The sequence below is a fragment of the Colossoma macropomum genome, unplaced genomic scaffold, assembly GCF_904425465.1.
Source record: "Colossoma macropomum unplaced genomic scaffold, Colossoma_macropomum, whole genome shotgun sequence".
In the NCBI taxonomy this organism is placed as follows: domain Eukaryota; kingdom Metazoa; phylum Chordata; class Actinopteri; order Characiformes; family Serrasalmidae; genus Colossoma; species Colossoma macropomum.
The window spans coordinates 20,363,468-20,379,011 of NW_023494797.1; the positions used below are offsets into that span (position 1 = coordinate 20,363,468).

Here is a 15,544-nt window from a genome sequence, read left to right on the forward strand (position 1 = left end):
TCAATCAAATCCTCACAGCAATGTTCCAACATCTAAAGCCTTCCCAGAAGAGTAGAGGCTGTTACTGCAGCACAGACTCACCATTAACACCTTCATTTCAGAAGAAACGCTGGATGTCTAAAAACTTTTGGACACATTATGAGGCAGTAAAAACTTCGCTACATCAAAAAGGGCTCTTCCAGGAGCTGAGAGGATAAACCCATCTGTATTCACCTGGGTTTAGTGCTCAGACGAGCAGAGGACCTGCTGATGAAAGCTGTAGATGTATAGGCGTGAGGGAGGAGGAGAGCTGGAGCTCTCATTAATAACCCAGCCATCGCTCCGAGCTGATGCAGCCTCAGACAGCAGTGAGGCAGTCGCTACACCAGCCTCGTGGCTCCTTTTGTAAATTACAGCGGTAATACACTGCGGGCTGGAGTTCCTAAGCCTTCAGAGGCTTCAGGCACAAACAGGACGCATTCTGACTGAGTTAGTTACGAAACTAAAAGTAGTTTATGTGGCACGCATGCAGAAAAAAAGCAAAGACAAAATGCATTTGTCTCCCTCGTACATATGAGCCTGAGGGAGGTGTGCGCAAAAAACTGGTTGGCATATCAGACATGAAGCTGATTATATACAGTTGCTAACAGAACCTTTACAGCTGCCTTTATTCCAGCTTCCGTTCTTTTCAGGAGACTCACTTTCAGTTCCTCAAAGAATCTGCAGACACACCTCCAAAGTTCAGTCTTAGAAGCTGGTTGATCATTTTCTGAAGTAATCAAACACATTCAGTGGTGTTGAGGTCTGGACTCTGGGGTGGTCAGTCCATCGTTCAGCTTCTTTGTTTGATGTGTCCGTCTCCTTTTCTCAGTGAGGTTCTTCTTGACAGCTACACATCCTTTCAGACCCACAGCGCTGAGTCGTCTTCTCACAGTGGAAGGATGGACAGAAACACCTGTGGATGTTTTCAGATCTGAAGCAGCTCAATTTTCTCCTCTCTCTCAGAGATGAAAGCTTTAAGTGCTGTTTATCTGATGGGGGCAGTTTTGGGGTCTCCCAGGCCTTCCAGGTGGTTGTTAGGAGCCCCATTTTCTCTGTAGCTTTTGTTTTAGGTGGAAATTAAATATATAATAATAATAAAAAGGTGGTCTTTGACATTTCGCACAGTACTAAATTACAAATATAAGGACTTTGGGGGTCAGCGCAAAAGTCTGGGACAGCAATGGCAGCTGTGCAGATGATAATTTCATATTTATATAATAAGTAGTTAATATTTTGGTTTTATAAAGAAATTTAACAGGTTCAACAAAAAGTTTATGATTATAAATAACTGATTATAAATGTGGTGAAAGGGTGAAAGACTGAAAGACGTGATGGGTCTCGTTCCTATCTGGGTCAGGAACTAGACATATGAATGACCAGGATCATGAAAGAAAGTGACCGATGAGGTATATTTGCTGTTAATTACTGTTTACGGATAACGAAAATCCTTTGATGTTCAGGTTTGTGCTTTGTTCTCTGATTCTGGCTCTGAAGCTGTTGACATTAGCAGACGATTCAAATCGAACTTCTGCATTCACAACAGTCACGCAGGAGTAAAGAGCAGCAGACGCCCGAGGCGCTTGACTTTCACCACTCGCTCACTTCTGTACTGACACGGAGTTAAAAACACAGTAACACAGCAAATGAATTGATAAGTCTTCATTAACCTGGACTCTAATCCGCAGAAACCCGCATCAAGCAGTTTTTCTATACAGCGCTAAGCCCCAAGCTAATGACACTAGTGCAGAGCGAAGCGCTAAGTAAGGCAGGCTGGAACATTAAAGGTCAAAAACGGTGTCATTTTTAATGGCAGCTGTGTTCACTTCTGTCAGTAAAGCCGAGATAAGCAGGGAAGACAGGGAAACACTTTACATGCTAGGATATTCTCTGGCTATGGGGTTAAAATGAAGGGAAGAGAAGAGAAGAGAAGAGAAGAGAAGAGAAGAGAGGACCGGACAAGACTAGACAAGAATAGCACAGACTAGAATGTCCAGACTAGAACGACTGTTATGGACTGGATCAGACCGGACCGGACAAGACAAGACAAGACAAGACCAAATAGCACAGAAAAGACCAGACCAGAACAGGCTAGAACGTACCAGACTGTATCAGACCGTACCGGACCAGACCAGATCAGATCAGACAGGACGATACCAGACCAGAATGGAACAGAAAAGACCAGACTAGAAAGTACTGGACTGGACTGGACCGGACCGGACCGGACCGGACCAGACAAGACAAGGCAAGAAAAGAATGTCCAGCATGTAACAGACTGAATCAAACAAGACCAGAAAAGACCAGACTAGACAAGACAAGACAAGACAAGACAAGAATTTCCAGCATGGAATGGACCGAACCAGACAAGACCAGACAACACCAAACCAGACAAGACCAGACAAGTCCATAATAGAACAAAAAAGGACCAGAACAGCACAGAACAGGCCACAACATGTCAGACTGTACTGGACTGGACCTGACCAGACCAGACCGACCAGACCAGACAGGACCATACAAGACCAGAATGGAACAGACTAGAACATCTGGACTGTAATGGACTGGACCAGACCAGACCAAAACAGAACAGGCTAGAACATACCAGACCTATCGGACTGTACTGGACCAGACTGCACCGGACAAGACCAGACCAGAATAGACAGGACCATACAAGTCCACTATAGAACAGAAAAGACAGACCAGAATAGAACAGGATCAAACAGAACTGTACAGAGCAGAACAGCCAGGTACAAATTAGAATAACAGAATAGAAAAGGATCGAGGAGAATTTGAGAGAACAGAACAAAACAGGATAGAATTTAATAGAACAGAACAGGATAGAATTTAATAGAACAGAACAGGATAGAATTTAATAGAACAGAACTGATCAGAACAGAATAAAACAGACTAGAACAGAACGGCATAGAATATTATCTGTTTCACTACAACAGATTTCTGAGTTCTTGAGTTTGATGATCAGGCTGAGGATGATAATAACACTAAATTGTAACGTTCTTTAAAGTTAAGATCATATTTCTCTTGCCTTATAAACCCATGAAGTTCCATCATGACAAAAATAAATCATTTTAATGTGGCAAGTTTGTTTCGTACACGGAGGAACGCAGGACTGTTCAGCTTCCCAACACATTAGTAGCTATAATGAATGTGGCTCATTGCAGTCGTAGCTTTTCGTCAACAGCAAAACAAATTAATCCCACTAACGACTTCTCCGAAACGGGACGCGAGCGACGAGCGCGCCTACCATTCGTCAACCGCAGAAAAAGAACTCTCGATATGGATCACCAGCCTGTGCAGAACACAATCGGACCCAGTATAGCAGAATGAGCCGGTGTCTGGTGGAGAGACATAGATTACCACACTGGAGCAGATTCATTTTACAGACAACCATCATTCGCCTAAAGGCATAAAGACTGAGCGCTGATGAGAAAATGTGCTTCGACTACAACGGAGTGTGTACAATCGAAACCATCAGATGAAGAAAAGGGTGCTTAAAACAGCATTAACCCTTCAATCCTGAGCCAAAACGCTGCTATTTCTGCCTTTTCATCTACTTTGTGTCTAAATTGCACAACATGATCCAACCAAGCATGAAAATAGTCGGTTTTTATTGTATTTGTGTAACATTTTAAACAAGTAAATCGTCGCTGTCCAAAGAGAAACAAGCATCTCCAAAATGGTACGTTTAAGTTAATGTAAACAGGCTTTATTTCAAATGATTCGGAGGACCTTAAAGGACCGGTGTGTTGAAATAATGTAGAAAAATAAAAATCGACAAAAATGGAGATGCATGGTTTTCATTGGACAGCAACGAAATACACGAATAGGAATATTATTTACACTTCAGTGGCCTTTTATTGTTTCTCTGATGAAACAAATCAATAATAAGTGTTTCCATAGCGATGTGGATCGAGTTCTGAATGTGCGCACATTCGCTTAGAAGCCATCACAGTGCATCCAACAATAAAGGCAGCATGGAGTTTCTTTTACACAGTGATAGGAAACATGGCAGCACACAGAGAGCTCCAGCTCCATATGCTGATTTAAAGGTGCAGAGGATGTGTAACTGATTTTCAGTAGCCTGACTAAACGTGCTACTGGCAAGAAAAGTGGGTAACACTTTCTATGAATGTCACCTTTGTAAGCATCTATAAACACATTCATAACATGTTATAATGCATTCGTAAGACATTATAAACATGGCTATAAATATTTATAAAAATGCATTACACGTTATAGCCATGTTTATTTTGCATTATGAATTGTTAACATAATACATTATAAGTACTGATCATAACAAATTATAAGAGCTCATAAGTCGTATTTGTCCGCTCTAAGTAAAGTGAAGCGTACTGTACTAAAGCCTCCTCCAGTGTTCAGAGTGAGGCTTCAAGTTGAAGTATTTACTGAAGGATTTACTGAAACACTAAAACATTCACAGTAAAGCACATTACAGGCTTCAAATGACAGAGTTTAAACTAGAGCTGCCATCAGTGTTTTACTCAATGTGGGAAAGGTAATGTTCACCACCGTTAGCTTGGTATTTGTCTTTACGCTCTCCAAGCTGGGACTGACTTCTTTGGCACTGACATTATAACATGTTATTAACACTATTTATAATTCATTATATTAACAATGCATAATGTATAATAAACATGGCTATAAAATGTAATTCAGTGTAATTCTTTTTTATAAATATTCATAACCATGTTTATAATGCCTTATGAATACATTATAACATGTTATAAATGTGTTTATAGATGCTTACAAAGGTGACATTCATAGAAAGTGTTACCGAAAAGTACTTCTGGCCATAAAGTGTAGTTAAATAGTGAGTGTCTCACATTGGGTTCCCCAGGGTCACTTCTATTTAATCGTTCTCAGGGTTCCCCAGACGGTCCATGTTTTTGATCTATCCCTATATGTTGAGTTAAGCTGGAGTAAAAATATAGGTTGCTCTAACGTTTCGTCCAGCTCCCTCACGAGGCCGTGAGATCGAATACCAGCACTGTCAAAAAAGCTGCTTATTATCAGAGCATATCATCAATACCAATAAAACCATGGGTCGTCAATATCGGTCAATACTATTGGTCAACTGATATATCGGTTGGGCCCTAGTAGGCAGAAAACATGTTAGAGCTGTTTTTTTTTCTTGACTCGTATAGCCACAGAGTCGAGACAGTCTAAGTTGTTTATAAATATAAATATAAGCTGTTTATAACAGACACATATGGGTCAGCTAGGCTAACAGGTAAGCTAATGTTCATTGCAATGCATTTTGGGATACATTCAGCATATGTAGCGATCTACAGTATTCACTAGACATTGTGAGAGCGCTGCCCGACATTTTAGGGCCCTGAATTCACTCTTGAAATCCATTTTACATTTCAGACAATAAGAAATATGTCCACTGTACGTAATAGTGCCCTAAAACGCAGAGAGGGACCCATTCTGGCCACAGACTCAAACCGGACGTTAGGTACGGTGAGGTTAGAGCCTGAAGCTCTGCTTCTTTGATTGAAGACACTGCGAAGAAAACGTATGTGGAAGGCATTAATGGAGAAAACGAGAAAACGATCCAACCTACCTGATTTCCAAACAGGTTGAATCCATTGATGGCCTCGAGCGCTGCTTTGGCCAGCCCAACAGAACTGCAATGCAAAGAACAGATCAGTGGCGCCATCGATTTTACACCCAACTCTTTTTTATAGCTTAAGAAAAGAACATTGTGGCTGCCATTTCAGAGCACTTAGAGGAGCGAAGATAGCCCGAGCTGATGAGAGCGCCGGCTTTTGTTCTGGATATCAATACCCATAACGGCTTTGATCCACGTCTGCGCTCTTTTGAAGTTAAACAAAGCGAATCACGTCTGCCGTTTCTGTTTTCTTAAATGACCCTCAGCGCTCGGACAAGCCGAGCACTGCATGGACGGAGCGGTAAGAATGTGTTCAGTAGCGCTGAGAGAGGCCATAGCAAGATACATGAAACAAGCCTTCCTGATTGCTATGATGCAGGTCAGTGGAGTCCAGCGGCTTTCTGGTGTGAGTCCAGCCACACATCCAAATCCAGAAAATTCAGTTATCTACCTCTATATCACTAATTATGTTTGAAAATAACATCATAACTTTATTTCATCTGAGTGTATCCTCTATTGGATGATAAATAAATAAATAATAATAATAATAAAAACAAAAACTACCGTTCAAAAGTTTGGAAGCAGATACACGTATAAAATGATCTCCACATGTTACTCGCATGCAAATTCCCTTTTGGAATACATTCAGCAGATCTACAGAGGTCACCAGACATGGCAAGGTCACTGTCTGACATTTTACTGCCCTCAAAATCTCAAATTCCACTTCACAATTTGGACACTATGGCTTCGTTCACACAGCAGGTAAAATTGGCCAAAATCTGATTTTGTTGTTTGGCTGCTCACATTATCTTTTAAATGTGATCTGTATGCGACATCAGTCTGAACAGATCAGCTGCTAAACTGATCCACATGCGCAAAAGAACAGAGCGTCATGTTGCTTGGTATAGTGTAGTGGGTAACACCTCTGCCTTCTACACTGTGGGCTGGGGTTCAATCCCCACCTGGGTAAGCGCCCTACACTATACCAATAAGAGTCCTTGGGCAAGACTCCTAACACTGCCTTCACCTACCTGTGTAAACATGATCAAATCGTAAGTCGCTCTGGATAAGAGCGTCGGGCAAATGCATTAAATGTAAAATGCTTCACGCGGCTCATCCAGAGGTAAACAATCACGGCCGCCAACGAACGCCAGTCGCTCCCAGAGGATCAGCTTCATCTTCACCAGCATCACAGGAGCCATCATGAAGCTTCACTGACTGACAGCTGGGCTCATCACCCAGAATGTGTTCAAACCGTAAAAAGGGCGCGGTCACTTCTTTGGTTCGCGTCCTCGGATTCTTTAAACTTTGCTTTTAGACTTTTAACTGTTCTTTGACGCTGCAGCCTCGTTGTCCTGCGGCCACGTTCGGACATTTCTTTAGAAATCTCATCAAACACGGAGGGTTTTCAATGAATCTGTTCTAATTTTTTGGTACACAAACATCAGCCCAGATGTTTATGTGGTCTCTGCAGTGCGAAATGATGACGAATGTCGAGATGGATTGACGCAGAAGTCGCATGAATTCCGATCTGGCTGTTCAGACTGATTCACGATGCCGCATATCAGATACGAATCGGATTTCAGTATCACATACGTAGGCGTCTCTAATCGGAATTGAAAATGTCAGATTCAGTGTGTTTATCTGTTCACACTGACACACAGACACACATCTGCGTCACTGAAGGAGAAAAAGATCAGATTTGGGCCACTTTTACCTGCTGAGTGAACATAACTTAAGAGAAAAATGTCAGATGTATGTAATAGTAGCCAAAAACGCAGACATCAGTGGTCATTAGGAAGCAAAGGAGCTGGAAAGAACTTATAAATAAACACATAAATAAAATACTGAGTAATTTTAGATGTTTTCAGAATGATGAACAGCTGTAGAACATCGAAAAGGTCTAATGAAATTAACATTACAAATTAATTTAAAGATGCACTAAGTAAATTTTGGGGATTTGGAGACCTCTCTGGTGGAAATATACATTGAGCCGTAAGTCTGTGTGTGGTTTTATATATATATATATATGTGAAAATAACTACTGTTCCTTATTTCTTTACCTGAACATTTTAAGCTAGAACTTTTTGGTCTAGTATGATGTTTAAATCTGATTGCATTGTATATAAAATAACAAAGATAATTATAAATATGATAACTTTTCCAAACTTTAAAATGATCGTGTATCAGATACCCCAAACATACAGACTAAAAGAGGCTAGCAGAAAGGCTATTACTCAAAAACAGCTGCAGAAGGGTCATGTAATACGAGCCTGGATTTTGATATCATTTGATATGAATTTGGATATCATTTTGAACATAATGATTACTTATATGTTAAGGCTCCAAACTGACCCTTCTATAAAACACTGAGGAAACAAATCTGCATATATAAACAAGCAAACAAAGCTAGATTTGTAACGGTAAGTCTGCTGTAATGGATCTCGCGCAGTAGAGAGCAAAACACTGACACTGACTGAAATCTCACACTGTGAATAAGTGAAGAATGGACCAATGAGGCTTTCTCGTTTGCCTCCTTCGGATTTCATCCTCTTATTTCTCTTCTAACAAGAAAACAAGCGCAAAAATTAAGCTTAAAAAAGAAACACAAACAAAGCGGCGCAGCACCGGTGAAATCATTATGACTTCGGCCTCTTGTCTCGGAAGTCAGACTCGAGTCTGGTGTGTTTTGTTGCTTAGCATCGCCAAACATGGCCTACCGTGACAGGAAAGGCCGTTTGAGCGATACGCAGAACAAACAACCACAGGCTGCTGTTTTACTGCCAGATAGAGAAGCTGATTTATCACTCCAGAGAACACGTTTCCGCTGCTCCAGAGTCCAGTGGTGGTGCTTTACACCCCTCCAGCCGACGCTTGACATTGAGCATAGTGATCTTAGGCTTGCGTTCAGCTGGTCGGCCGAGGCAGAGGACAGGCCATTTTTAAACCAGCTCTGTGAGTTTGTGAGCTACCTCTTTGGGGCTGTGCTGTTGTTGCTCCTAAATGCTTCCATTTCACAGGAATAGCACTTACAGTACGACCCATTCTACTGCCAGTGTTTGTCTATGGAAACTGCAAGGCTATATGCTTGATTCTATACACTTGTTAACGATAGATATGGCTGAGACTCAATCATTAGGAGGGGTGTCCACATACTTTTGTCCCTATAGTGTAGATTACAATAAATGAGCACAAAATTTGAATATTCTAAATCAATTATAACTGGTTCTAACTTTCCAAAATCAATGCAGCTGAATCATCACCTTCAGATCGATGAATCACGACGCATCAAATACCCTCCTACGTTTGACACATTGCTGTCCTGACCAGCCCACACACCAGCTACAGTCAGCTATGACCGCAATCGAGTACGAGCTTTGCTGAAGTGCTATTGATTTTGTGTCAGGACAGAGAGCAAACTTACATGGACGTAAAGGGTAAGAGCTGTCAGAGCTGCTGATTGAATATGTTGCCTCGGAAAAAAATGAAAGTTGAAGCCAGCGTCGAACAGTGAAGTTCTGGAAAGTACTATAAAGGGAACAATGGAATCAGTATTCCTTATTGATACCGGATGTTCCGCAGCAAAGAGAAGTTAAAATTCAACTCGTGTCCTCTTCTCTCGGACGAGCGCGAGCTGCTGAAAGGTCTCCGAAGCTCGCGGCTCTCGCTCGGAGAAATCTGGCACGGTTTCAGTGTAATCTGAAAGTGATGACTCACACAGCAGCAAAACGATTTTCATTTTCTTTGTTCGGGTCTGGAGGATGATGATTTAAGACTAATGCAGGAAAGCATTTATCACCTCCTCTCTCTGGCCTTCTGCCCACACTCTCTCTGGCACAGCGAGACGCGTCTGCCTTTACTCGTCCACTCCAGCAGCTCTGTGCAGTCACGGAAGAGAGGTCTGCACTGATGTACCTGCCCTACAAGCTATTCAGGGCTTGTAAACTATAAATTCTCTCCACAAACATGTATTTGTGAGGCAAATGCACTTCCCGGCCGTTTTATCGGAAACCCCTCCTTAGTAGCCTCTCCTTGCTGGTGTACAGTTAGAGACTGCGTCCCGTCCGTTTGTGCTAGCCATCCTCTAAACCTTCATCAACAGCCAGTTTCTGACCACAGAGCCGCTCTTGGGGTTGTCCGCTGTTGGGGTCCACTCTCAACCTTGCAGTAACACTGACGTGTGTAAACTCCAGTAACTCAATATCTGGTCAACAACAGTCCTGGGGGCAGAAGTTGACTGATAGTGATGACGGGGGGGCTAATGAAACGTGCAGAAACAGATGGGCTACAGTCTATAGTTGTACACCAACAAGGTGAAGCTAGAAGGTAGGTGTTTCCAGTAAAGTGGCCATGAGAGGAAGCACAACGGAGGTGTTTCTAATAAAGTGGTCAGTATTGTACGTATCGTTCATCTATGTGATAATATGTAGCTCATGTTATCAGCCTCACTCTGTGGCCAAACTACGGCCTTATATCATATAAACTTCTTTTGGGCTGCACAGTAATATGTAACGAATTATTTTCATAAACTAATTGGGTGTATATTAAATAAGGTCTACTCAAATTACAGCTTTTTGAACAGATTCTGGAATATCATTTTATATATATATATATATATATATTATATAATATATATATATATATATATACCATGACTATTAGGGCTTAAATAAGGTCAGGGCATAAATATCGGAAGTTGGTCACAAAATCTATGATAATTTCTCTTGACACCTCTAGGGGACTTCCAATAGTGTGTTAGCACTAAGCTAATGTATAAGTTTTACAGTGAGTCTTTCAGTAAAAAGTTCTGCTGCTGCTGTTTTCCATTCCTAACAACTAACTGGAATCTGCTTAGACTACGACTCGTATTCACAGTGCCAGTGACATATCTAGAACTTCCAGGAGGTCTAGAGCAGGGGTCGGCAACATGCGGCTCTTTTACTGTCCTGTTGTGGCTCCACAGCTGAATCAGATTTGTAGGTAATAATAAAATAATCCTCCTTTACAGTAAAATAAAGCTCTGCTGATCGTTCAACACAGTTTAACAATAAATGGTCTTAAACTCTGGAGTTAATGTAGAACTGCTAATTCACCCTTTAACCCTGAAGATCAGCGCAGACTGCTGGTCACCATAGCAACGCAGACAACAGTCTCGTCTAGCTAGTAGCTAACGAAACGGCAAAGAGAGAGATTTAAGATGAACATCGATAATTTGGAGATGAATGGACTGATTTGTGTTTATAATCACTCCAGCTGGTTTCCTGATACGTTTAATCTGCAGCGAGAAACTGACAAACACTAAAATGTCGCGAGGCTGAAGTTTCTCATTCACCAGCTTCTCATTCTAATTTCACCTTAAATGGTGCAGCAGTTACATCCTGGCACCTCAGACACCATTTAAGGTGGAACAGGAAAATTCGAAAAACAAGCTGGTGAATAAGAAGCGACTTCAGCCTCGTAAAAAATCACTTTACAAGAAACTGTTCGACTTTCGAGGAAAAGTTTCCTGCCGGAGATGTGAGAAAAGCGGCTATAGCTGAGCTAAAGCTTAAATCGTTTATATTTTTTAGTATATATAGGACACTAACACATACTGAGACATATTTACAGCCAAGATGGTAGAACGTTACTTCAATAAAATGGACATAAAATGTTCCCAAGGTGGTTTGATTTATGTTCAAAGGACAAAATGGCTCTTCTTAACATTCGGGTTGCCGACCGCTGGGCTAGAGTGATGTTTTTCTCATGAAAATTGATTCCATTGTAAATCAAAGTGCGATTGGTTGATTCCTCTGTCACGTCCGAATCATGTTGGTAGTTAATCTAACATGTAAGGCCTTCGGTCCAGCTCCTGAAGTCCTAACCAATGAGAGAGCTCGCTCAGCTGTGTCTACTTAGATACGACAGAGAAAACTGTCTTGATTGGACGATTTTCTGTTGTGTGCTTCAAGATTTTCAACCCTTTTGTTTCCAACCAAAGCTTGAGCATGAAATAAGAGTATGACTACAGTACTTGCAGAGTTTAACCTCTTAAACTCCTTGAGACCACCGGTGGTTCCAAAACACACTTCGTCATATTCTTCATAACTTTCATATTTCATAAGCTACATTCTAAAGGTGGGGGTCGTATGAGAGCTGTAACTGTCTTCTTTCCAGTCAAATAGATGGTGATGTAATTTTAAACCCTTATAATAAAAGAAGCTGAACTCACTATTTGTTTTTCTACTGAAAGTCGACCCATTTTTCCACAAATCTGAGCTATAAACTGTAAACTGATGGCGTCTCTTCAGTGATCTGCTCTGTAAAAATTATTATTATAAAATAATACAAAGAGCGTCTAAGATTTTTGGGCTTCAGCAGTAAATTGTAAGCATATAGCAGTATGTGTAGATCATAAAACACGTTCTGTTAATTTTAGGGGAGGTTTTACAAAAAAATAAATAAATAAAATAAAATAAAAAATTTGCATTTATTTCATGCAGTAACGGAATAATTTGCCTTATGATTTGGTCATGTAAATTCAGATGGACAAACCAAAATATACCCTGGTCAATAAAAGGTTAAATAGATAAAGCACGACGATTCCTTTAAATAAAATGGACTGAAAAAATTACAGCCATGTATCGTTTTAGCGTGCAGAAATGATTAGACCTTCTCTGGAGGCCTAGAAATCTCTGAGGGTTCCTTTCTCTGTATTTGCACTGGGATTACATCACATATCTATTCATATTAAAGCAGATCAGTAAACAATGAATTTGTTTGCACTAATACATTAATTTGTGCAACGTTTTTTGCAACAAAGCCCGTTTAAGCAGAGCCGCATGCAGTATTAGTGCTGATTTATCACCCTTTCAGTAGATTCAAGTGTAACTTTAACACTTTTTTAAGTAATAGTTTGCTAAATTGCTTTGCTCTTAGTTTTCCTCTCCCCCTGAAAACCTCGTCTGACTCGTTCGCTGAAATGGTAAATGCGATATTTTCTTTAGGCTTTTAAACCTGTCTGAGGGAGTCGATACTCTAATTGCCTCTCGGAGGAGATGCTATGTGTTTTGGTGATAAGGAACAGGTTGATGGAGGGAATCCTTATTGAGCTCAGCTGGACGGAGGGTCCAAAGCAGCGCTGGAGCGGCCTTTTTATTTACTGCACTCTATTAAAAAGGACACTTTATGTATTTTAAAAATGAGCCGGGCCTCTCGCTGAGGGTGGCTTCTGGCCTGGGCTGATACGAACGCCTGCGACTGCGCAAGTTTCACCCTATTACGGTCCGGCGCAATGAAGAGGAAAGGAGAACATCACAGTCTCCATCAGCTCCTGGAGTGAGCTGCTTCCAGACGGTTCCCTGTTAGGACCCGAAATACAGGCCTAGAGCTTCTGCCGGGCAGAGCGCTGCAGCTCAAACAGCAAACGTGAGAGATGTTCAGTCCACATTTCTGTGCTTTATTGCCTTTATTAACCATCAGAGCAGCATAAACACGCGCTGCCACTCATAAATGATAAGAAAAGGTGTATATATAGACTGAGCACATCTGCTAACTGTTTAAATGAGCACACAGGGGACTTATCTTCCATATATCATCCTACATTCATGACAAAGACATGCACTTCTGAAGTTGTGGGAATGTAGCATTGGTAAACGACAAGGAGACAAAGTTAAAATACACCAAATAGGAGTTTTATTTGTGTTAAGTGTCGAATACGAATGGTGAGCAGAGTTTAGGGTCCATGAATGTGAGCAAAGCTCCACTGTCTGTTGAGCGGCAGTAGTCTAGGGGGCGCTCTCTTGCCCAGAACAGCAGAGGGGGGGTGTCATCAGAAAATTATATTTATTTAGTATTGGTGTATAAATGTATATATGTGTATATACACACACACATATATACCCTCAAATAAAAAGAGCATCACTTCATTAACAGCTACCAGCGCTGCTCTGTAGGCGACCCTGCCAGTCTGCAGTGACAGCAGAGGAGGGTAAAGTTCAGCTCCTCACTGCTGGGCTTTAGTTACATTTAGGGCATCATATGCCTTCAAAGAGGGGGGCAATTATTTATTATCACCCACCCCTAATTCTTCAGTGATATGAAGCTGAAGTCAGATATTCACCAGATTCTTGTTCGCATTTTCCCGTTCCACCTTAAATGCTGCAGCAGTTACATTCTGGTGCTTCAGGCGTCAGCACTGCTGGACTATTTAAGGTGGAACGGGAAAGTTAGCTAGCTAGCTACCGAGACATTAGCATGCTATTAGTGATTTTTAATGCTTGTTATGGAGAAAACGACCATAATACACTGAAACTACATTAAACTAAGATAATACAGTGGTTATTGTAATTTTTAATGGAGTAAATTCTCACATTTGTGGGTTTCTTTGGTCTCTGAAAATCCTCCGTTTGGAGGGTCACTTAGCTCTAACACTTCGCCCCACCCCTCTATCTCAACAAGAATCGGGACACCCTACCCCTAGACGTGAACGCACAAATCGGAGGGGTAGGGCTGAGTGGCAGGGGCGAGGGGTGAAATGGGACTGGGCCTAAATGTCGATGTGGAATTTAAATTATACTCTGTATATTTAAGTGATGATTAATCTTCATTCGTTCAAGCTGCAGTATGAAAGCTAAAGTATGTGCATGTTTTTAATATTTTAGGTCCAGAAGAGACTTTTAGAAGTCTGTTTAGCCTTTAAAGGACTGAGGTATGAACAGCACCATGTTATACGCAGAGTCCCGTCACCAAAGGTCACAGGTGCGCTATGTGCCGACACAACAGTATATAATAGTGCTTACAAAGTTCTGGTCAGACCGGGTCATTTCAGACCGATGGACCGTGAGCTCCTGAATACAGAGCTCATCACTGCAGTTCCCGTCTCCTGACTCTGGTTCAGAACAGGTTCTCCACAACAACTACATAAGCCTTTCATGACCGCGTGCACAAACCCACATAAACATCTATAAAGGCTTATTCCAACAAGCAGCAGCTCTCATTCTGTGAACTCTGATGTCAAGTTGACTCAACAGCGACATCAAGCGACAGGTTTTTGTTGACAGTAGGTTTTCAGAAATGACAGCGTTTCATTACAGCTGACTTTTACTGGCATTGTTTCCACCCCACAGTTCGACTCCGGTTTCCATTAGTGTCAAGTGTTCATGGAATTCTTAAAATACCATGTTGGACATTGTAATCCTGATGAAATTTCTAACCCAAGTTGTTCCTGAATACGACACAGAATGGCCTGAAACTTTCTGACATCAAGCTGTTCTCGCTGTTGAAGATTTTTAGCCACTTAGACCTCAATAAGACGCGTGTTCAGCACAATGTGATCTTATATCCAGCTTCAGTTTAGTTTTTATATAGTTTCAGTTTTAGTTTTTGGTCTTATGGTCAATATTGTGCCAGAAACTGAGACGTAATTCCAAACTTGAATCCTCCTTATTGACTGTTGCTATGCTAAATTAGCCCAACAGCAGACTGTGCTCAGCTTGGTGGTGCAAAGACACACCATCTCCTGAGAGTTTTTACAAGAAATCCACCTCTAGAGGTCCTTCATGCGCTACACACTAGGGGTGGGAAAAAAAATCGATTCTTAGATGCATCGCGATGCAGATGTGGACGATTCTGAATCGGTTCAAATGTTAAAAATCGATTTTCTAAATTTTAATTGATGATGAAATGGAACGAAATGCAAAAGTGCAGAAGTGCTGCGCTGGACAGTCTGTGGCGGCACACAACAAATACACAAATGGGTGAGAGAGAAATCTGACCGGCACTCTCCGCATTAAAAGCTAGATCAGGGGTCACAACCCAAATGTTAAGAAGAGCCATTTTGTCCTTTCAACAAATATCAAACCACCTCGGGAGCCGCAACATTTTATATCCATTTTC

At 41.4% G+C, this 15,544-nt stretch overlaps 1 protein-coding gene across 3 annotated transcripts in view; it reads right to left on the reverse strand.

Moving 5' to 3' along the window:
* The window catches only part of phkb (phosphorylase kinase, beta), a 177,651-nt gene that overhangs the window by 116,278 nt on the left and 45,829 nt on the right, over positions 1–15,544 (reverse strand). For all 3 annotated transcript variants that reach the window (XM_036584480.1, XM_036584481.1, XM_036584479.1), the window contains one exon: positions 5,621–5,684. In XM_036584480.1, the coding sequence (XP_036440373.1) occupies positions 5,621–5,684 (64 nt within the window). The remainder of the gene's footprint in view (positions 1–5,620; positions 5,685–15,544) is intronic.